The sequence below is a fragment of the Papaver somniferum genome, chromosome 1 (genome assembly GCF_003573695.1).
Source record: "Papaver somniferum cultivar HN1 chromosome 1, ASM357369v1, whole genome shotgun sequence".
Classification (NCBI taxonomy): Eukaryota; Viridiplantae; Streptophyta; class Magnoliopsida; order Ranunculales; family Papaveraceae; genus Papaver; species Papaver somniferum.
In genome coordinates, this window is record NC_039358.1 from 222195888 (window position 1) to 222219948 (window position 24061).

Here is a 24061-nt window from a genome sequence, read left to right on the forward strand (position 1 = left end):
TTCTTCTAGAGATTGAACAGGTTTAGAAATGTCATAATCAGGACTAGTTTTTAAGTAATTTTCCAAAAACGCATGACTAGTACTATAATATTCCTGATTTTCTTGCTCGTAAGACCAATTCGTGTGTGGATAGTAATTGGGCTCACTATGGTATGAACCATAACCTTGAAAAGGTTGGCGTTCCCAACTACTATTCCCACCATGGTCATAAAACTGATGATGTCCATATTCAAATTCAGGTCGATACTCATTGTATTGGCTTCTATCATACCAGTTCGACATTCTTAATTGCAAGGGAATTCTACACAATCACAAACAAGGCCGACTCGACTCCACCAAAACAAACCTAAAGATTTCTAGCAAACAAAAAGCATGATGGCTCCACTTAGATTGTTTCTAGACCAGCTTCTATCTTTCGAAAGGGAATTCGTTGCAATTTGAGCAAACCCCTCTGGAATCAATCTGAGTCAAAGTAAGTTGAATAGAGGCGAGGGAAGCTTAGTAGAGCTTTGATACCCAAGGCCTCACCGCTATCACAAGGCGGCGCAGTCACGCATTCAACTCACAGAAACCATCATGAACTTTGGAGTGTGCTTAAAGAGCAACCAATATTTTTCGAACGAGTTTCCTATTAAGCTCGTTACCCTATCGGTCTCGTTCTATTCCAAATTTTAAGCTTAGGTTCGCGTTAGGTTTCGTTTTCCTAAGGCGGGCAAGAAGGGAGCGGTGATGAAATCCGAACCCTTATCTTGTATTGGCCAGGCCTTGCCCTTTACTAGGAAAATAAAGACAGTCCGGTTCGTCCTCAAACAATTATCACCTTAAGGCAGACAATAACCCGCTTGCAGGAGATTCGCGGGTGTTTCGATTGGACTTACCTCCCGTACCAGACGGGCGATGAACCATTGTCGTCGACTCGGGCCACGACTCCTATGCCGTGTGCGAACCCGAGGGGCCGAGACGATATAGTAATCGTCGTTCTTCCCTGCACACAGTTTATATAATAATTTTTTTTTTTTAATAATACCCTTCCGTAGGGTTTAAAAAAATAAAGTCCAATTGTTTAAAGTCCAAAGTCCAAAATAAAAAAAAAATTACAGTTTTCCTCACACACTCTAAAAAAAATTAAAAATTAAAAATTAAATCCTAAAATTGTCCTTTTTTCTTCTCTTTTCGCTTTTCGCTTTAAGCTTTTTCCTCTCCAAGTCCTTAGTGCTCCACTTCGAACCTGTAAATCAAAGACAAAAAGACAAAGTAAAAAGGAACAAATAATAATAATAAAAAAAACCTAAAAATTCTACCTAAGCACAAATCCGCGTCGGCGGCGCCATTTTGATTATAGATTTTCCGTGGTTGTAGTAATGAGGTTCAAACTCTCGAACTTGTGAAGGATAATTTTTTAGAAAATAAATATATATACAAATATTGAGAAATTGGTAGAGAGGTATTGGGACTAATGATTCGGCCAATCTTCATAACATAAGGCTTAATGATTTATTCTCAACAATAATAGCTCAAAACATATATGGACTCTTATTTTGCCAAAGTCGATTCTCAAAAAATTGGTTGTAAATGTTAAGCATGGAACATCAAATCACCTAAGCTAAGCATGACCCATCTAATCAAATAACACCCAATTTAATCAAATCATATTTCACTTAATTTTTAATGCAAAAATCTTAAAAAGAATTAATAAAATTACCCATTTATGAAGCTCGGCCTCCTCCGTCGCCCCAGTGTTGGGGTTTAACTCATCATAGTAAAAATGCTCTCAAAATATTTCATTGATGCTCAAAAGTGTTTTACAATGAAGAGAAATACAAGAAATTGATGTAAAACAGAACTCTGCGACCCACAGAAGGCGTCCAGAATCAACGACAGAGCTGAGGTGCTGTTGTCGTTGAAGAACTACGACCCACAGTCGACAGTCGATTTCACTGTTGAAGAACGACTGCTGCTGCTAGTCCGTTCTTCGTTTTCTTCAGGCGTGTTAATGGCAGCAGCAGCAGCAGGTAACTTCTCTGCAACTCCTCCTGCGCCTCTCTGCTCGCCTCCAAACCTCCCCAAACTCTCGACAGCCTCTCTAGTAGACCCAAAGATCCTTTATATACTGTTTAATGCCTTCAAATCTTCACAATAACTCCCCGAAATCTCCATTAACGTCGGGAATATTTTCTTTGTATTTGATGCAGGATATGGGATTTTCTTCCCTGTTTAACTCTTCTACGCGTCTCTGGATTGTCTTAAATTGTTCGTATAATATCATGAGAGAATATCTTCCCAAATATCTTCTCCCAATTTTCACACAGCTTCCGTAATTAAAAATATCTCGGTCCCCTGTTTACTTCCAAACTCGGATTTCTGGCCCAAGTTTTTCAATCCAATTCATTGTACCAATCCTGTTAGGCTATATTAGGTCCATCCCAATCATTTCCAGCGATTGAATCTCGCTCAAAGCCCACACAAGATCGAACCCTAAACTGCCAGTGAAGTGTGCATGGCATTAGATTTTCCCGCCATTTTTTGAATCGTGAAGAAAGGGTGTCCTCCCCCTAACCAGAACTGGGGTGCAAATAGCAGCTGCCTTGGGGGTGACCTGGGGGTGCCCCTTAGTAATTAGGTTACCCCTTATCCAAAAGCGAGAGTCCGAATAACACTTGTCCTCCGGGTGCCAAAATCAACTTTTCGAGCTGAATTTTCCAAAAATATTTATTTCCAAAAAATACCTACAAATACATAAAATAACAAAATTAGTACAAAATCGAGTGCCAACAATATATAGTATTGAGATCAAATTAGACACAAAAATGTGTCTATCAGGTTACTATCAGCATGAATATCATGGAAGTTTTTTTGCAGGATGCTAAATGGTGAAAATTTCTTTTACACTAACTTTGCTTTATTGGCCATGTCTTCTTCAGGGAACTACGTGGGAGCAAGGAACTATAAGGACAGTACCTATGGAATCAACATGGATGCAAGATGAGCTAAACTAGCACTGGAGTGGGGAAAAGAGCTTCACAGAGCCAACATAAACTGTGAAACTAAAGATATCTCTACACTTAAAAAAATCCAGAAGGCTTATCAAAAAAAGTTTCAAGGAAGATTTCGTCTAGGATTCCACCAATGAGGGGATGAATTGATTTTATCCTAGGAAACTTAACCAAAGTTAAGCATCATCAAAACTTATCGACAATTAGATTAGCTAAACTTTGTATTCAATTTGATCATCTAGAAAACCTAGTCCAAACCTCCAACAACTTCTTACTTCTCTACAGTCTTTTTAGGCAAGAGCGAGGGAAAATAAAAAGATATCACTTTTCCTGGAACAATTATTAAAATGAACTCAAACATGAAGGCGATGTTAGAATTTTAGCACATGAACCCTTTTTGCAAAGAAAACGACTCCCATTATTTCTCAGTTAAAAGTGTACTATTTCTAGTCTATTTTACTACCTAAACATGATGACAAAAATAAAGTGGTTGAAGAAAAAGTTTGGAAAAGATAAGTTTTATTTACTAATTGGGATTAAAATGAACAACTTGTTCATGTACATATCTTTCTAATGTGAATGAATTATCACCAAATTAGGATTCACTTTATAATTTTACAATTCTCTTAGCTCCCCACTCGGTCCACAAGCACGTCGAATAAGAAATGCAATATCAAAATAATTTTATTATGACTCATTTTAAAACATGTTAGGTAATAAGGTTGGTATCAGTCACCATTAGAATAACTGTAAATCGAAAAATTTGTCATGAACATGAAATGTGGTGTCACTAACGACCAATTGAGATTACAATAATAACCATCTTAATTAAACATTCCTAGTTTGGGGCCTAGGTCATTTATTTGGGGCGTATGGATTTCTCCATCCACCCAATAGAAAATGATAAGGGGATCTAAAGTGTATTAAAATACTAACTTAACTTTATACACACTTAATAATTCTAACTATCTAAACAAATACTAAAACCTAAATGATTTCTATTAAGAACTTCAATCAAAAAACTAAAACCCAATCCATCGAAATAAAAAACTAAAACCTAGTCACAAAACAACAATATAATTCTCTATTTTTTAATTTTTGCACAATATTTCAGCGACAAACAAATTCGAGTGATTGAGTTAAAATTGTTTAGTCTGTTCCTTTTAAGATGGATTCATAAATGATTTAACTGAATCTATGAAATTTCTCATTAAATTTTTCTGAAACCAAACCATAATCGGTTGATATGAGCATTAACATAAAGCGGTTGTTGTTGATGTTCCCAGAATCGTAAGATATGGTACACCTACATAAACCGATTATGGGTTGATGTGATAAACATAAACCACAACTCGTTTACGTTAATGCATACATCAACCGATTCTGGAACCACGTTTGAGTTCGTACAAATATCAAGAATCGGTATATGTGTAAGAGTCGAGAAAACCGGTTGTGAACAATAGGTTTTTATACATAAGTATATCAACTAATTAAGGATTTGATGGTTTTAAAGAAAGTTTTCCCAAAACAACAATGGATTCACGTTGAGCAACATGTAATTCGGTTTATGTTCGCATTTTCCTGGGCAATTTTTGTCTCCCTAATTGGATCATATATACGTACATAAAGTACAATCAGTTTTTGTGGTGATGAACAAACGACCGTTTGTCGTTCCCAGTTTGGAATTTATTAACACGGAATCGGTTTATGTGGTATTATCGAATTAACCGATTCAGGATAACATTTTGAATTTTTTCATACGATGCACCCACTTCTTCATCATAAGTAGAGTCTTATCCTCGCTATAAAGTTTCATTTTTGCAAACGGTTTTTCTTGTTTTCCTTTATTTTTTCTTCTTTTTCAAACATTGAAAGAGGAAATGAATTTTTACTCTAATCTAAACACTATAATCAAACTCAAACACCAATAAATTTAACTAATACCAACTTAATTAATCATCACTAATGAATAAGGCATATTAGTCACTCACCAAAATAAGTAGATAAGAGATTTCTAGAGATTATTTCTTAATGACCATGTTTTGTTTTTTAGTAACATGCCCCAAATAAACACACAAGGCCCCAGACTAGGAAGGTTATTAAAATGTTAGAGATACATTTTAAGAGATGTAGATAGGCACGCACGATGTTGCTAGACGGGCAGATTGTACCAAGGAAAGAATCCTTCCGGTATTTGGGATCTATGATCCAGAGTAATGGGGACATAAGTGAGGACATTAGACACAGATCCCAGTCAGGGTGGGCCATATGAAGATTGGCAACGAGAGTCCTCTGTGATCGTAAGGTCCCAGCTAAACTGAAAGGAAAAATCTACATGACAGCAATTCGACCGACGATGCTGTATGGAGCGGAATGTTGGGCGACTAGAGACTCGCACTTCAGAGAGCTTCATGTGACAGAAATGAGGATGCTAAGGTGGACTTGTGGGTATACAAGGTTTGATAAGATCAAAAATGAGTGTGTCCGTGGTAAACTTGGGGTAGCACCAATGAAGGATATACTATCACAACATCGGTTACGTTGGTTCGGACATCTCCAACGAAGACCACCTGACGCCCCGGTTCGTTTAGGACGCATCAGACGACCGAAAGGTAGAATGAAGCGTCAAGGACGACCGAAACTCACATGGAATGAATTGATTATACGGGATTTGACTGGACGAGGCTTGGAGAGAGAGAGTTGCGCTCGACAGAAATGCGTGGAAAACAGCGATCCACGTGAAGGAGTATGTACACGAGGTACGTGAGTTGACCCTATTACTTTTAAATCTCCCTCTCTTTCCTTTTTCAGTAGAATTGCCTGAACCGTGAATATGTAAACATCCATGGCAGAATTGTGAATGGGGGACCCCCAGTAGCTCTGCAGCTCGTAGGATTGTGAAGGGGGACCGCCGTAGCCCTGCAGCCGGGACATGGAGTATGTTGATACATCACCTTAATGGTCGCGAACGCGTAATCCCATTGGTGATGGCTACTGCACCCTCTGTACCGAAAACGAACATGGCACGTAATGTGTTAAGGATTACTCTTATCTCCGGGTAAGTTGCGTCTAGACCTGCAGGCAACCGGTGTAAAAACTTCGCCGCATCTCTGGAGATAAGATCGTTACGCGGTTTATCTCCGCCGGACCTGGTACTTGCTACTGGAAAATGGCTCTGGTTCCTGGTAGATAGGCACGCACGATTCTACCAGCCACTCCCGTTTGCCAGTAAGTTGGCTTCCCGTTTGCTAGCAGCGTGGTTCATTCAACAATTGAATCAAATGAGCCGCGGCAACAACCCTATTTATGCGGTCAGGCCTTTTACTTAGTGGAAAGACAACGAAAATGGGAGTATGAAGGGTGAGAAGAGCGAATATAAAAACCAAGCTAGTAGTAGACTTAACATTATAAACCTTCACTTCTCTTCATCATCATCTGGCTCGTCAATGGCTTCCGATTCACCCACTATGTAAGTTTATCTTTCACTTTCTCTCTATTACGGTCTAATCGGAGGTTTGATCTGTGGGTTTACAAACTGTAGAGATCTAGGGTTGCACTTGCACATATATATTGAACCCTAAGTAGTAAATTTTAGGGTTTATTGTAAGTTATGGATTTGATTTCAGAATCTAAGGATCATTTGTTGGCCGGTTCTCTGATTAGATTTTTTTTTCAATTGGGTATGCAGATTTGACAAAATCATAAACAAGGAAATTCCTTCTACGGTGGTTTATGAGGATGATAAGGTATTTCATGATTTCTCTATCTCTTTTAAGTGTTTAGTTAGTGGTGTTATTATACTGATTATCTTGGTTAGACTCCAAAATATTGTGCTCTGTGTCATATTGTTAGTCCAATTGACTAACAAAGGAACAAATTCTGGACATTCACTTGTTTTTTCTTGAGTTGGAAACTCAAATGTATGGATAGATTTCTGTGAGCCTTTAGAGCATAAAGCTTAATTTGAACTGTGATATGACATTTTTTTCCCTGTAGAGTTTTTTTTTTTCTTTCTGAAGTTAGAAGGAGAAAACTGCTCTTTAGGGGCAACAGAAATTATAAAAAGAATGTTTTGCCATTGGATAAGTTTTCTAATGTCCTTCGCTTTCCTATCCTCGTTCAAATGTACACGAAATTGCAGTAAATGAAAGACTAATTAAAACTTATATACGTCTCTAATCTTCTTCTACCTGATGTTCTCTCACGTGATTGTACTTGGAATTTTATTTGTGTTCTTGAGAAGTTTCTTCATTTGTATTCGTACATTTCAAAAGGGATGCCATACGGAAACTTGAGATTTAACGTCTACAGTATATTTTGATAGCATTTTAAATTAGTGAAATATATCTCTAAATCTACCTGCTTAACAGGTTCTTGCATTCAGAGACATAAACCCAGCAGCTCCTACTCACATCTTAGTCATCCCCAAGGTGAAGGATGGGTTAACTGGCCTCTCCCAGGTACTTAAATATTATTTTCTTTCATCGTTTTTTTCAATCTCAAAGGTGTTTAACCCATATGGAAATTCGAACAATACACTTCTTACAAGCACTTTCAACCAATCAAAAAATGAAATGATTTCCCTAAGCAGATCTTAAATCTCCAGAGTTTACATTATTATAGTATAAGGAAGAACTGGGTTAAATCCCCTCTTGCTTTAACATATTAGTGGTTAATATGCCACATGAAAAAGATGACGGTAATTCCAATTTCTTTAAGTTGTGGTAGGGTTAAGCTAAGATGGAATGAAGCATAAACTATTCTGTATTAGATTTCTTCCGATTCTATTGTGATATAAAATCTTTCGACGTTTCCTTAAATACTAGATTACCACTTATTAGTGCAATCATGTTCTCAACCCTGAATTTGGAAATCTAGTTCACCATCCCCTCTTGGTAACTTCGTCAATCTTATGAACGGCGGGTCCTGCGATCTTGTCTGGTAGGAAAGTCATTTAGTATTTTTCATGGAGGAAGCCGTTGTAGTATTCATTACCTATCTTGAGTGGGCATGTCAATGTGGGCGTGGAATTAAAAAAGTGAGACCGTATTAAAAATCCCCTTGACTATGTTCGTCGTGGAAGCATGTCTCTGGCAGAAAATGCACCTCCTTTGTGGTGCCACCAGTTATGGTCTTCTTTAAAATAACTTGGAGATATGTTGGGGTCGGCGAAAGGCGAGAGACAAGTTTTCTTGTCGTTGCAAAACAATAATATTGAAATTCTCAATTTCCATATAAGGAGCTTTAATGTTTTCGCTCATATGCATCCGTCCACATTCACATTAGTATTAGGTGTATATTGGAGAGCTTAAGATAAATTGAAGTTTTGTGAGTGATCCTATTTATGAAATTTCATTTTCTTCTTTGATTATTAACAATTTGTCATTATGCCGCGTTGTTCAGGCCGAAGAGCGGCACACTGAGATTCTGGGCCACCTTTTATACGCTGCCAAACTTGTTGCTAAACAAGAAGGACTCGAGGGTTTCAGGATCGTCATCAATGATGGACCCATTGCAGGTATTGTGCCCTTCATTCTCATTCTCTCGTATTCTCTTTCCCTTTTAGAGTCCTGATATGTCAGTGGCATGACATTACTGCAAGCCTTACTGTATGACTGTGTTGTTCTTGCAAATTACATGTCAATTCTGATTTTTCTGTTTTCTTATCGGAGGAACCATTGCCTGTGACTCGTGAAAACACAATCTTGTGTATTCATCAATATCTTTCTTCTGTTTTTTTTTCCTTTCTTGTTTCTATTTTGATATTGATATTTTGTATTCACTTTTAGTTATTCTCTATTCGTACTTTACACTTCTTACAATAGAGAAACTGTTTATTTATGCAGGCCAAACTGTTTATCACATTCACGTCCATGTTCTTGGGGGCAGGGAGTTGAAATGGCCACCTGGCTAATACCGATGTCCACTAGACCGCCATGGCATCCTGTTAGAATAAGGATGATTACTGTTCCTAGATATAATTTGGAAAATGTATTAGCGAAGAGACCCCAGAGAGTAAACTTCAAACTTTGAATTGTAAGAAAGAATAAATCCCGGATCTCGGTTCTTAATTTGGATTGAACTTATTATATCAGTACAATTTTAGCTGCTTCATAGTTATGTATTCTTTTTTTCTTTCTTCTTTTTGACGAAGTGAACTTCATTGATTACTTTATAGTTTATATTTACAAGGTCGTCAGCTAATACAACTTCAAGAATAGCTGGTGAGTTCCTATTCAAAGAGTTGTTTAAAAGAAGATACGGGGCCCGAATGAAATTTAAACAAGTGAAGTAAAACTTCAGAAAACTGGTTCCACACTGTCACAAGTCTTTCCCATCTCCATGTAAAACAACAGGTATCGAACCAGTTTATGACTGAGTCATTGTCATCGGATGCATCTGCAGTGATTACATACGGTTACCTCACAATCATGAATAATCTGAGCAATGCCTTCCAATCCAGCAGAGGATCATCTGAGCAAATAACAACGGCAAACTGGCATTCTCTTGTAATAATGGGCCCAAAATGTGCATTTGAAGGCCCATCTCGATTCCGGTTTATAAAACCCTAATCTGAAACATGATACCTTGCCTTCCTTACTCTATATATAGATTTTCATTTCTACGTAAGCTGCCTCCAAGCAGTAACCCTAAGGATCATTTTCGCTGTAAGGCTTCTTTTACTGCTTGCTTCTTCTATAGAATTTCTAGGCTGCTTTTCTCTGTTTGATGTTGTATGTTTAATTAAAATCGATCGAAATCTGTGTGCAAGTCAGCTTCTTGTTTGGATCTCGAAAAAAATCTATTATACCTTTTACAGAAACTTGCAGCATTGAATCTTTCAGTATCACTCGCCTATTTTGATTCTTTTTCTGATTCTTCAGGCCCTTTAAATACTGATGCATCATTAGTTACAACTGCTGAGTTAGGGTTTGATTATATATCTGATTCCTTCTTTATTGTATGATTTTGATTTGAGTAGATGATGAAACAAATATTTATAAGACTGATTATTATGAAGTTATAAAAGATTCGAGCTTTTTAAAACTGATGTTCATTATTTTCAGTTCTAATTGATTTTTTTTTTTTTAATAAATTGATGAAAAAGATTTATCAAGAATGTTCATAGCTATGATAAGTTGATGTAAAAGGGTTATGGAGAATGTTTATAGTTATGGTAGGCTTAGTCAAGTGTTAAAACTTAATACAGTGATTAACACGGTTACAAGCCTAGCATATCAATGTGTACTCTCGTTGGAGGGTGAAGTTCATATCCACTGCTATCACCTGTACATATGTACCCTACACTTTTTTTATTCTGTTTCCCCATTCATGATTTACATAAGAAGAATTCTAGATGTTTTAAGCACTATTCTATAGTGAATGTTTTGAAATTGCTGTGCTTATTGACGGTCCGGTGCTGATTAGATGTCTCTCCCCCATCAGCACCTAACTTTTTCATAAGCTAGAGTTTATGTAGCCTCCTTGTCTTTCAAACTTCCCTTGGACTTGATAGGTAAGAAACACAACTTGGCTTACATTACGTCTACCTTATAGTACCCTTGCACAGAAGCTTTTATACAATTGACCGAATTGTACAATCTTGCTCATGCTGGAGGAGAACCAGGAGAAGAATTAATGAATGTTAATTATGTAAAGTAAGGTGTTTCACGTTAGGTCCATTATTATCCCTCGACTGCCTCTTGAAGCCTATTTAAGCCTTCTAAGGTTTGTCTTTTTTGGTCAATATATGTATCCTAATATCAAGGGTACTTAAGAAGTGTACTATCCTCAGAAGGTTAAAATACGCTTTGAGGGGCAGCGCCAAAAGAATTAGTTGCATGTGGTCTATGCTGGCTCTGCCACTAGTTCATTTGGTTTTGAGTTTAGAGTATCAGTTGTTTAAATCTTGTGAATTTTTAGTTTTTCTCCTGGGTTTAAGCAATTAAACAAGAAGAACTGAGCTCACGTAAGGTCTGTTAATATCCTTCGAAGGCTGCTGCCTCTTGAAGCCTATTTAAGCCTAAGGTTTGTTTTTTTTTTTGGTCAATATATGTATCCTAATATCAAGGGTACTTATGAACAAAGAAGGGTACTATCCTCAGAAGGTCAAAATACGCTTTGAGGGCCAGCGCCAAAAGAATTAGTTGCATGTGGCCGATGCCGGCATAGGCAACTAGTTCAATTGGTTTTGAGTTTAGTAGTATCAGTTGTTTAAATCTTGTGAAATTTTAGTTTTTCTCTTGCGTTTAGGCAATTAAAGTGGTTGGGTGTTGGGAAGGTTTATTATGTGAAGTGAGGAGTTCACGTGAGGTCTGTTAATATCCCTCTTGAGGTCTATTTAAGCCATTTGAGGTTTGATTGTTTTGGTCAATATATGTACCCTAATTTCAAGGGTATACTCATGAACAAAGGCTTCGAGGGCCAGTCCAAAAGAATTAGTTGCATGTGGCCTATGCCGGCTCTGCCATTAGTTCAATTGGTTTTGAGTTTAGTAGTATCAGTTGTTTAAATCTTCTGAATTTTTAGTTTTTCTCTTGGATTTAGGCAATTAAACAAGAAGAACTAGGAGAAGAATTAAACGAGTTGTTATGTTAAGTGAGGAGTTCATGTAAGGTCTCTGTTAATATCCCTTGAAGGCTGCTGCCTCTTGAGGTCTATTTAAGCCTTCTAAGGTTTGGTTTTTTTGCTCAATATATGTACCCGAACAAAGAAGTGAATTAGCCTCAGAAGGTCAAAATAGGCTTTGAGGGCCAGCACCAAAAGAATTAGTTGCATGTGGCCTATGCAGGCTCTGCCACTGGTTCAATTGGGTTTTGAGTTTAGTAGTATCAGTTGTTTAAATCTAGTGAATTTTTAGTTTTTCTCTTGGGTTTAGGAAATTAAACAAGGAGAATGTTTTAAAATTGCTGTGCTTAATGGCGGTCTGGTGCCTGATTAGATGTTTCCCCCATCAGCACCTAACTTTTTCATAAGCTAGAGTTTATGTAGCCTCCTTGTCTTTCGAACTTCCCTTGGACTTGATAGGGAAGAAACACAACTTGGCTTACACTCCGTCCAATATGAGCTTATGGTACCCTTCCAGTGAAGCTTTTATAATTGACCTGATTGTACAATCTTGCTCATGCTGGAGGAGAACCAGAATTAATGAATGTTTATTATGTAAAGTAAGGTGTTTCATGTTAGGTCCGGTATTATCCCTCGACTGACTCTTGAAGCCTATTTAAGCCTTCTAAGGTTTGTCTTTTTTGGCCAATATTTGTATCCTAATATCAAGGGTACTTATGAGCAAAGAAGGGTACTATCCTCAGAAGGTCAAAATACGCTTTGAGGGGCAGCGCCAAAAGAATTAGTTGCATGTGGTCTATGCCGGCTCTGCCACTAGTTCATTTGGTAAATGAAATTTCCTGTTCGTGTTTGATTATTCTCTGAGATTTTGTAATCCCATTGATTACATGTTTGGAAAACATTCATTACTTGGTGAATTGATTTCATCTACTGTAGTATTTTGTTCTATTGATTTAGAGTTAGATTGACATGAGTAAAAGATGAAACAAACATTTTTAAGACTGATATTATTAATGAAGTTTTAAAAATTCGAGCTTTTTAAAACTGTTGCCCACTCTTTGTAACTCTGATGTTGTGTATTCATTTTTTTCATTATAGACTTTATAGTCTTGTTTCAATTGGCAATCTACAGTATATCAAGAATGTGTAGTTATACTAGGATGTTAAAACTGTTAAAACTAACTGTAGTGTTCTAAAAAAGTATGTGTATTGAAGTGTACAAAATCAGCAGATCTAAGCAGACGATGCTAATCCTTTCCTGACTTGCACGCATCCTGGTAATATTCATAAATCCTTCGTTGTGAATACGGATGCAAGTCTGGAAGGCATTAGCAATGTTTAATGGTTTATGGTTTAAGAAGATGATATCACCTGGATCTGCACTGAGCTGCTTTTGATTGACAACGTTTGTTCAATACTGTTTTGAAACTTCATATTTAGGTTTTCATTAGCCAATTGACAGAGAATTCGAGTAGCCAAGAATTTAGGTTTTTATCAACCAATTTAGTTATTTCTCTTTTCGTTTGTCTTTTCTTTCTTTATGCTAATCATGTATCCCAATGAAGATCATGTTCAAAAATTAAAGTAGTGGACTGATTCTATTGATGATTTCTTGATTCTGAGGGGTATAATCATGCATAATTTTTATATTGCAAATCCATGTCATGTAATGAAAAATAACATAACAGCTGTAACGAGTTCTATATGGATTTCACTTTTTTACTTTATCGTATATTGTATATCGATTGAATTTGGGAACTAGGCAACAAATTAGAGTCTCTGAAACGCTTACTCAATAGTGTTTATAGTGCTGTACGTTGCTGATAATATATTGAGCTGAGATTCTGGCCTTAGCTGCCTTACTACGTGGCCAAGGCATTCAAATACTGCTCACATTTATTTATCAGTACCAATTTTTGAAACGGCAACAATTGTATGCGTTGTAATTTACTTTTTTGCTTGGGTTATTATTATTAACTGTTTTTCCTTCGAATAACCAGATGTGGAAATTTGAGACCGCATTTGGTTCAGACAAGAGCATATAATAAATATGTGAGGGGAATTGTGTAGGAATTCATTTCTTCACCTTTCCATTTCCTCGTGAATCAATCTTTAATGGAAAGGGATGATATTCTTTTCTCAAGATTGTTCTGATATTTAAGTTTTATTCTTCAGGTTGAATGATCTTGAATTGTTCATATCGAAGTATGTTAGATGCTAAAGATCTTTATATTGCCTCTGATGATGATCACCAAATAACTTTCGTTCTTCCAAGGTTTATTATCTATGCGGAAATTAATGGAGACCTGAACTGAAGAGGCACTATTAAAAATCTATTAGTATGTCTCACTAGTCTATGATATTTTTCTTTTTCATTTCTTCCGAGGTTTTATTTATCGATGCAAAATAATTGGTTGAAACTCTTCGCAACTTAGGATGAGACTGGTTCCATGCTACAGTCGCTATCTGGGTGTTGAATTACATGGCTCTTTGTTGTATTCATCTTTCTAAGCTATTAAATATTTCTTGTTCTGTCTTTGCATAACATCAACGCACCTTCTTCGATGTAACTGATTATTATGCTCTTGGAACTTCATTTTGTAGTCTTGTTCTGTCTTTGCATAACATCAACGCACCTTCTTCGATGTAATTTATTGTTATGCTCTTGGAACTTCATTTTGTAGTCTTAGATGATAGTAGTATAGTAGTACAAAGTGGAATGTCATTACTTAGTCACACTTTCAATTTTGTTGCATACATTTTGGTAGATCTAAATCATGAAAATCATTCATCTTTTTCTTTGTGATATTAGGTTTTTGTCAACCATTGCCCGTGAAATTGATGTTAGGCTTAGTCAAGACTTAACACTTAATAAAGTGCTTGCCACGGGTATAAGTTCAGTATATTCAATGCTTACTCTCGCCGGAGGGTGAAGTTCATATCCACTGCTATCACATGTATGTATGTGCCCTACATTCATTTAGATTCTTGGTGATGAGGTTACAAAATAAATCCGATTGAATCAGTGGATCCATTCAAATTATATTTTGTAATCCAAATCCTATGATGCATCATTTGGGTTATTAAGCAAAGGTATCATATGTGCTCTGTAGTGTTTGGTTTTACCTTTTAATTCTGAATCCTTGTAGATCCCCATAAGTTCCCTTACTGATGCTACAAGAAGAAAAAGTTGAAGATAAGTAGGTATATACTTGTTAATTCTCTTAAATTAGATTAATGAAGGGAGAATCTTTACTCTAATCTTTTATCTCAGGATTAACAGATATAATATTAACAGATATAATATCTCCAATAATCAGTATAGAAGGTAGTAGGAAAACCGATGAGATGCTTATAACTTGATATTCACTTTTGTTCTGTTCTTTTGTCGTAGACATGTTACAAATATAGAACACAATGGTTGAAATTATAAAATTATTTAAACAGTTATCATATAGGTTTTTTCTTGGCAGGCTGTCCTCGAACTCCCCTAAAACACCCTTCTCACATGGGGTGAGACCCAACCCACCAAAAAATGGGCATCCTGCTAGTCTTGCGAAGGGAGTTCCCACTCCATGTGAGTGAGGCGGTTTTGGATGAGTTAGATTGGACGTCTGTTCAGATTACAAATTGACATTTTAGATGATGCCTAATTTGAGCATAGGATTGCCCATTCTTTAATTTTTGATAGAAAAGCAGATGTTGAAACAAATATTTATAGTTCTGATTATTATGAAAGCCTTTTCAAAACAATGCTGGTTCTTTTGGTATTCTAATCTTGTGTAATTCATCTTCAATATTATAGTCTGTCTTTCTGCATTTAGTTCTTAGAAGTCTTTTTGCAATTAGTTCTTTGAGAAATTGATGCGTTAGATATTTCATATTTTATTTTGCTGCATAGAAAGTTGAGATCTATGCTGGTTTCTCGGAGTCTATCTCAACCTTCTATCCAGCATAATCGAATGATGGAATACGCAGGAGTATCTGATTAGAAGAAATTCTCTAGCTTTCAACAACAAAGAGAACACGATTGTTGCTGTCCAGAACAAGGCCAAAGTACTACCTGTTTACTTGGTTTGGCTTCTTTTGTTTTTTTCTTCAAACCCCTAATTTTCTTGGCCAATCAAGAAAATTGATGCTTTTCTAAAACACAGAATTTTTTTTGGTAGAGTTTCCCCTTGGACTCCCTCAAAACCGTCCCCTCACATGGGGTGAGACCCAAAAATGGGCCTCCTGCGGTTCCCACTCCATGTGAGTGAAGCGGTTTTGGAGGAGTTCGGTTGGACGTATTTTTTCTTTTGATTGCCAATTCCTCAACTATTAGTCCGGGTTCGTTCATTTCCTGCTATGAGCTTATTATATGCTATTTCCGGTTTTGGTGTTTTCTTGGGAGTTTCTTTATATATTTCTCTCAGATTAGCCCAATTGAGTTGTAAAGAGATTTTTTCTTCCAATTTTCAGTTTCTTATCCGGTTTAGTGATGAGGCTTAAAATAATTCAGTCTTTTTCCTTCCCGGTTTCAGAGATTGATTTTCTGGGAGCTTTTTGATATAGGAAATTTTATTTGTTTTTCAATCCAGTCCATCAATCAGAATACTTTCTGTTGTGATTTACTTTTTTTGCTTGCTTGGGTTATTAACTGAATTTTCTGTTCTGATTTGCCTTCGAATAACCGGATGTGGAAATTTGAGACCGCATTTGGTTCAGACAAGGGCATATAATAAATATGTGAGGGGAACACCTTTCCATTTCCTCGTGAATCAATCTCAATGGAAAGTGATGATATTCCTTTCTTACGATTGTTCTGACATATAAGTGTTGTTCCTGTCAATTAACCTTTCCAATTTTTAAAAATAAATAAATTAAGCTTTGTAAATCTGATGCTAAAACTCTCTTTACAGGTAAGTGCTTCAATTGTTGTAACCAAGTTTTTTTATCTTGTTCAAGTCTTTTGGTTGAGTGACCTAAGTATGTTGGATGCTAAAGATCTTTATATTGCCTCTGTTGTTGATCACCAAATCCATTTTGTCTCCATCCAATGTTGATTATCTGTGCGGAAATTAATCGAGACCTGAACTGAAGAGGCACTTTTCAAACATCTGTTAGTAAAACTCTCTAGTCTCTGAGGATGGTCAAAACAAACTTCCGTTCTCCCGTGGTTTTATTAATCAATGCGGAAAATACTGGAGATCTGAACTGAAGAACTGAAAGATTGACTAATGTTTTGCATCTTTGTTTCATTACAAGTTTAATCATGAAACAGGCTCGTGAAATTTGATCTTCGCGTTGACCATGATAGAAATTTTACCATCAAAAGTGTCTCTGAGGAAGACAAAAGAAGATGATTTCACCATTACATGCAACACATGTAAAGAAGATTTTGGCTGGAAGTTTGCTCAGGGAGAAGGTTATGAACTGGGGCTTGTCAAGTGGCTCATCTTTGAATTCTTCTGTTACATTATTGGTCACAAGCTAGATGACTGTTGCTTTTGAACATGCTCGACACCAAGCCAAAGTTATGCAAAATGAAGCACCCATTTCCTCGGCAGCAGGATCATCCAGTACCTGCAGTGCTCAACCTGGCATGAATCTCTGACACTCGGCTGGCAGAGGTAACCGATTATGATTAATGATTACTATGGTGATGAGGACAATAATGCTTGTAGTAAGGATCATTGTGTTCCTCGTCCAAATAAACCTATTGTACCACCACAACATGCTGTGTTAAATCACTCTGCCTTACCTTTTATACCTAATACGACTACTCAGATTTTACCTAACGTAAATCCACAATTGTTCCCTAGCCAGCTTCAACAAAACCACCATGCCATCTTCAGTCATGTCCTGGTCATCTTCTGAGATCTGAGATATTTAAGGAGCCTTTGGGAGAGTCCCTCCTCTTCATCTCAAGCTTTTTTTGCTCCTTTGTCTCCATATCTTAGCTACTGGGCAGCTATGAAGCATTTTTTCTGCTAACCTATGCTGATTCCTAAAAGAGCTAGGTTAGCAGCTTTGCCAAACAATCCATGATTTATTTCATCTGGAGTACTTCAAGAGTCTGGAGCTGTCCACGTTGTACTTCAAGTGAACTTGCATCCTTATAATGGTATTCTGCTCAAGGACTCCAAGGTCCTAGAAGGAACCAGTATTATGAAAATATGGTGCAACTTGTGTTGTCAGGGCCCTTAAGCTCTCTGTGTCCTTCAATTCTGTTAATATTTTTGATTCCTTTTTTATTACTAGTCTGCCTTGTAAGGTTATTTTGATTTTCAGTTAGGAGTCTTTGACTTCAATCCTTTTCTTTGCCTGGGTTATTTTGTTTCTGCAGTTGCTTGCTGATTCTCTTCTGTAAGCTTCTTTCCTGAATCTGTTATTCTTGTTTGCATTATGTACACAAATTTAATCTCTCGCTTTATATGTTCTGCATCTGTACTCTGTGAATTGGCACACCTATCTTGGCTAATCCTCTCTATTCTGATAACTATCAGCTGTTTCTTATTCTGTCCTCTCTGAGTTTGTTTATAGTTGGTTACATCTGATCCTATTATAACTAGAAATTTATTTGCTCTGCATTATTTTGATCTAGTTGAATTTGATCCGCTTGTGGTGATTGTTGCTGTTACAAAAGCTTCTTTGAAGCTTCTTTTTACTCTGGTCAGGGTAGGTAGATTTGTTTTTGCTGTTTGCCACTGATCATTGCAGGAGCCCTATCTCTATTCTCTCTCGCAGTTGGTATTTTTTTTCATAAGCCTCTGCAATTGCTTGTTTTCTGGGGTTGTTTTCTTAAGCTTATCATAGTTTTTTTGTCATCTGTTCTTGAAGACAAACTTTAACTTTCCTCAACTTTTTTTTTTCTTTTTCTGTTTCACTTTGTTCTCCCTTTTTTGAACTTCTGTAGCTTCATTTTTCAATACTCTTTGTTTTCCCAATGATTCCACTTTTTTCCTCAGGTTCTTTCAGTTGACATTTTCTTTTTCTCTTGACATTTTGTTTTGAAGTGTTTGTCTCCGGAAGTGTTAACTCTCTTAAAGTTGAAAATCTTATCCTGGATTGTGCTTGCACAAAAAGCCACTTAAACCATCTTTGCCGAATTGAAAAACCTGATTTTTATCTTCTGGTCGGAAGAAAAATTGCCTTCTGAACAAGGCGGAAAGATGACATCGTCTAGTGCGAATAGCTTTATACAACAAGTGGGCTCTTGGACTTGAAAATCTCGTACACATGGAGTAACAATCGCAGAGGTAAAGACAAATCTTTGAAAGACTAAAAAGGCTCTCATCAAGTGGCTCAAACATTATCCAGACACCAAGGTATACCTTCTAACTAGGATAGGCTCCGACCACACCCCCCACTTTATGCAACTCTTCCCCTGAACTTCAAACACCGTTCAGTTGTCTTAGATCCTGGTTGACACTCCTTTCTCTACCCGTTTTCCTAATTTGTCCTCTCCCATATATTCCAACGTCTCTCTTGCACTCAAGTCTTTAACTTCAACACCTATCATCCGACGTCTCCAAATAGTTTAAGACAATATTCACAAAATATCCTTATACTTTCTCTGTCCCGTAAACATAACATACTTCAAGTGTGCACACGTTTTAAGGCAACGAGAAGAGAGGAAATTTTTTAAGTGTTTATTTTCTTCCATTACATCTTTAAACTTTTTAAACTTTTATGGATAATAAATAATATTTATGAATTTTATATCGTTGGAAAACATTTTAAAACACCTACCTAACGAATATAAATATGACTACCAAGTTGTACATATTTCTTATACGAGCAAAAATCAATTAAAATGATACTTTTAGAAATATACCATTGCTAATTATATAAGTCAACTTTTAGAGGGACAAAAATTTAATATGAAAAGGACAACTTTTAACGGACGGAAGACGTAGATTAGATAAAAAGATAAATTAGATCTAGTCGGATCCCAACCGATCAAGTTTGTGCACGAAGCAAATCACAAAGAAAAATCTTCTTGTCTAATCAAGGTTATGCACGGAGCAAACAAGATCAAGTCTGAACCCTGAAACCAATGAGAAAAATCTTTTTGTCATCAAATCTTCAATAGTCTTCTGTACCTGCACAATAACAAACTTAATTCCAACTTATGATCGATCACGCACAAAACAAAGTATGTTAACGATGGATGATCACAAGTCAACGTCAGATCTAAAACCATATTTGAACTACAACTAATCTCTTGATCTAGTTTGAGTGATCTTATGCCAGAAGAGAATGATCTCAAGAATAATCAAACTAGGTGTCATCAAAAGTTAACAAACCTTTAGTCAATCAAATCAATAATCAAAAACTAAAATAACAATGCAATTCTAGTTTCCCACCAACGGTACTAGTAGACGCTCTTGATCCCAAAGAAATCTTTAAACTAGCAGATGTAAGAGATTTTGTCTAATTAGGTTACTATCCCCTCCAAGATAGTATTACGAGAATACTATTAGTCGGTCACAACAATGACTACGAAACGAATTGCTTTCCTCGAGATAAGTTTGTAAGAAGAACAAACTTCACCATTTATAGACCAAGGTAGTTTGGACATCAAGGAATTTCCATTCAGTTTTACCTGATTCCAACCAATATCCAACTGTATAACAGTAATCCCTCTTGGAAAACTCAATACTAGCTAACATTTAACTAATATATCTTTCTAGAGATATGTTTTTGCTGGAAACGAAAACATCTACAATCGAAAACCTCAAACCATTCTCAAATATTTCGGTTTGGGATCTCACCTTGAGTATCAAGGGATATCTTTGAACAACTATTAAATAAGATTTTATATGATGTTCAAACTACCCATTATGTCGACATCTTGAAGTTTCATATTTTGCAAACCCAATTTCCAAAATCACACAAACCCTAAAGTGTACGTGACTTATTAGAATCGGTTTTGCCTATTGGGACTGGTTCTACCATGGCTCCTAAAACAAGTTAGGATCAGTTATACCTTGACTCCCAATATAACACCTTCAAATGCCTCTTGCAAATTCTGCGAAAGCGTAACCCGGCAGCACAGTGGTTCTATAAATCAAGCTTCACCCACCTGCACTTCAGCCTTATGGTGCAAACGACCAACTCAACAGTTCTTCAGCGGAAGTTTTTAGCCTTCTTTCTCTTCACTTAACTTCTCAAATGCACCTCATAATGCATTCAAACATTTCCATACATTTCCAATCACAATCAGTCAACCAAGAACACTTAGAACATGACACAATCAAAATCTTTTATTGCATCAAAGGGAAGAAATACAAAACTTGCCCACTTAGGGATTTACACAGACTTGTTCACTTTGAACCAAGCCTTAGCCTTACAAAAACGCTCTTATTTTGAGTCTCACACTCTCCTATGTAAGCCTACTGAATTTTCCATGCCTTATGACTATTTATACAACAGTTTTAATTGGCAAAAACCGTGCACAACTATTGCACACACATGGCACAACCATCTTTCCCCAAAAGCAGTTCCGTAACCGCCTATAACTGTGCTAACTGTCCAGTTTCTATCTAAACTGGCGCCATCATCCAACACCTGTTCTCCAGCAGTTAGGAACCTTCTCTCACGCTTATAAACTCCTTTTATAACCGTTTTACTTCGTCTCGCGTTATTGGCATGCTTGTGAAGATCGTAACCAACTTGTAACCGTCACCTGAGTTGTATTGCACAATTGTTGTGCTTTATCGAATTCTGCCTTGATCCAATGCTCAACCATCTTGGCACTGTGTGCTTATTTCTCTAAGCTAATGCACAAAAAATCCTTGTGCTTCAATCATCGAGGCCAGCTCCTTAAGCTCATTCTGGTTGCTCATGCATCATATGCTTCACTTAGCCAATTTGCTTGACAATACCAATGCAACTCTCTCATTACCAACTTTTTTGCATTGGTCAAGCTTTGGTCAGCCTTGAACTAATGCCATAGACCAACTCTTGGCCTAATCTACCTTCTTTCATCATCCTTGAGTTTGGGCCAACTCAATTCCACGGATATTCCTTAATGCCAACATCTCACGTTGCATCTGATAACAATCCTTCAATGGAGCCTAATTGTGTCGGCCAATAAACTTCATCACTTAGACAAATGTCTTTACAGTGTAGCGCTACCTTTGCGCTTCACTAGCCCTGCAGGGTGCCACTATCTTAGTGCTTGACGGTCTATACAGTATAACGCCATTATGGCTTTGCATTGCGTTATTATGGTTTTGCATTGCGCCGTTATGGATGAACACTGACTTGGCCTGCAACACTTAACGCGCAATCATTGTGCGTCACTTGCCAGGTACGTCATAGTAGGATAGGTTCTGCATTGACTCCCAATATAAGTTATGATCGGTTCTACCTTGATTCCCTATATAGGTTAGGATCGGTGTAACCTTAGATCTTCAATGAAAACCAGACCTTCAATCCTATTAATTTCCTTTCATCTACGAAACAAGTTCGTACGTTTACTTCCTAAAAATTATGTCATTAAACACAATTTCTAGGTACGAAATCAAACATATGTTCACTACGCAATCTAGTAACAAGTTACGGACATTATGTCGATGTCGCAAATACGAAGTTCAGAAGATAATATTATACTTCGAAATTCAATATACCAATATGAAGCATTCATAACTATGGATATATTATTCCTTGATTTTTTATCACAATATAAGATGATCAAGTCTTTAATACTAGAGTTTCATGTATATATTTTTTTTCCTATGTTATATTTTCAATTATAAACGACTTGAAAACTTACGATATAGAAATGGATACAAGTCAAGTCATGTATTACTAACCTCAAGTGGAATGATGATGTCATCGTTGATGTCGATACTTCGTCGGAATCTTCAGGTCTTCACAGTAATACTTGTATGTCTCAACAATTCTAGACTTTATAGTCTAACATAAACGAACTAATCAAGCGACTTATGTTGCGTCTGTAACAATAAAACACTCAAGAAAGATGTTAGAATAAAAATATTATTTTCTGGAAGGTAAATAAACACTCAATTGGACTGCAAACAGAGGACAGAGTCACGTGTTCAACACGCTGTCCTTAACACGATATTTGACCGGTACGCCTCAAGAATGAGTGATGCCTATACCCTGTGGTCAAGTTCGTATCCAGGATAAAACTGCCCGTTGCAAGCACTGTTAGCACTACAATACTTTCCCACTCATACGACCTCAACAACGATTGCGCACAGAATGAAAAATAAAGACCACACAGGGGGAGAAGACGAAAAGAAGAGGATAGTAGCTCTTCTGGACACAAAACGAAATGAGAAAAAGTGATCGCTTTATATAGGGGAGAATAGAGAGAGGTCTCATAAACGCGCATTAAATTTTTTTTCAATTAATTCAGATTTTTTCCAACGGTTTTAAACGTTCATGCATCACTTAATATCGATTTGAAACGTTCATGCGTCATTATGTTTGATATAAAACGTTCATGCAAATTTAAGTTTGATATAATAACGTTCATGCAAATTTAAGTTTGATATAAAACGTTCATGCAAATTAATGTTCATGCATAAACATAATGTTGCCCAAAGAATTATTTTGTTTCAAATATTAATTCGATAATTCAAACGAAATTTTGCCAAAAAATATAAGTCTTGACCCACACCCGAACCCGAACCCGCACGGCGGCGTGCTTCGGTGCGAAGCACCGCGCCTGTGTGAAAATGTGCGGTTGCACCAACTAGCCCATTGCCTAAGTCCTCTCCCTCGCACAAAAGTGCTAATGATCCAAGGGCCACTCTAATATCAAAAAATTCAATACCTATGGAGAGGTTTCATCTTTAGTTTTTCCTATGTGGGACTAAAGGTTCATTCACAAATAGTGAAAATGAGCTAGTGTCCTTAGTGACCAATAGATCCTAAGTTCCAATCCCACCAAGACCAAAAAACCAAACTATTGTATAAATTCATTTTCTCTAACACTTATGAGTTTTGATATTAAAATATGACAATCAACCTTGAAATACCAACGCTTGGTGGGTTCAACCGAGCAGTGCTCTAACAGATATGCAAACCAAAATCACAAAGATGTCCGGGAGTCGGAAATCCTCATCAAATTAGGCTATCAATGCCATACCGAAAATTCAATTAGTTTTGTGGACACATATATCTCACTATCAGACACGTGTATATAAAAAGATACGTGGAAAGCATGCAGGCCAAAACATCATAACATGATGCGCTACGAAACACCAAATAAACCCCGAGGAGTTACTTTATCTCATCCCCAAAAGAGAAGCTAAGATCAACGGTGGAGAGAAAGTTAGCTGACACGAACGTGACAGGGGCAGAAGACACTTGTCTGACACGAGCAGACCCCTCAACTACCCACATTAAACACTCTGAGCAGTGTACGTGTCGATCAACCTGTGGAACGAGCGAGGATGCCTCTGCGGGATCAAGGGGCAAACGCATACCTCTGCGTGATAGACGCAAGGACACAAGAAGATAAGGTTTCAACGGTTTTC

General features: G+C 36.9%; 1 protein-coding gene, 5 non-coding genes and 2 pseudogenes across 6 annotated transcripts; all 8 read left to right on the top strand.

Annotated features, from left to right (window-relative positions):
• The first annotated feature begins 6303 nt into the window (after positions 1 to 6303).
• On the top strand, positions 6304 to 9132 carry LOC113316809 (14 kDa zinc-binding protein-like). The gene is made up of 5 exons (XM_026564962.1): positions 6304 to 6462; positions 6682 to 6739; positions 7364 to 7453; positions 8397 to 8511; positions 8840 to 9132. The coding sequence occupies exons 1-5, from the start codon at positions 6347 to 6349 to the stop codon at positions 8905 to 8907; spliced, it is 447 nt and encodes a 148-aa protein (XP_026420747.1). The 5' UTR covers positions 6304 to 6346; the 3' UTR covers positions 8908 to 9132.
• Positions 9133 to 9969: 837 nt separating this feature from the next.
• Positions 9970 to 10050, top strand: LOC113341345. The gene has a single exon (XR_003355902.1). It is a non-coding gene; the product is annotated as a small nucleolar RNA SNORD36 (small nucleolar RNA).
• A 2482-nt stretch (positions 10051 to 12532) lies between these two features.
• On the top strand, positions 12533 to 12615 carry LOC113341351. The gene has a single exon (XR_003355903.1). It is a non-coding gene; the product is annotated as a small nucleolar RNA SNORD36 (small nucleolar RNA).
• Positions 12616 to 13113: 498 nt separating this feature from the next.
• On the top strand, positions 13114 to 13189 carry LOC113342174. The gene has a single exon (XR_003356491.1). It is a non-coding gene; the product is annotated as a small nucleolar RNA R21 (small nucleolar RNA).
• A 353-nt stretch (positions 13190 to 13542) lies between these two features.
• On the top strand, positions 13543 to 13675 carry LOC113342671 (annotated as a pseudogene).
• A 120-nt stretch (positions 13676 to 13795) lies between these two features.
• On the top strand, positions 13796 to 13882 carry LOC113341937. Its single transcript, XR_003356245.1, has one exon. It is a non-coding gene; the product is annotated as a small nucleolar RNA Z159/U59 (small nucleolar RNA).
• A 2336-nt stretch (positions 13883 to 16218) lies between these two features.
• Positions 16219 to 16291, top strand: LOC113342657 (annotated as a pseudogene).
• A 388-nt stretch (positions 16292 to 16679) lies between these two features.
• On the top strand, positions 16680 to 16767 carry LOC113341940. Its single transcript, XR_003356257.1, has one exon. It is a non-coding gene; the product is annotated as a small nucleolar RNA Z159/U59 (small nucleolar RNA).
• The last annotated feature ends 7294 nt before the right edge of the window (positions 16768 to 24061 follow it).

Coding starts and splice junctions, on each gene's coding strand:
- LOC113316809 (XM_026564962.1), top strand. CDS start 6,347: ATGAAGGGTGAGAAGAGCGAATATAAAAACCAAGCTAGTAGTAGACTT. Junction 6,740..7,363: donor TGGTTTATGAGGATGATAAG/GTATTTCATGAT, acceptor CCTGCTTAACAG/GTTCTTGCATTCAGAGACAT. Junction 8,512..8,839: donor CAATGATGGACCCATTGCAG/GTATTGTGCCCT, acceptor TTATTTATGCAG/GCCAAACTGTTTATCACATT.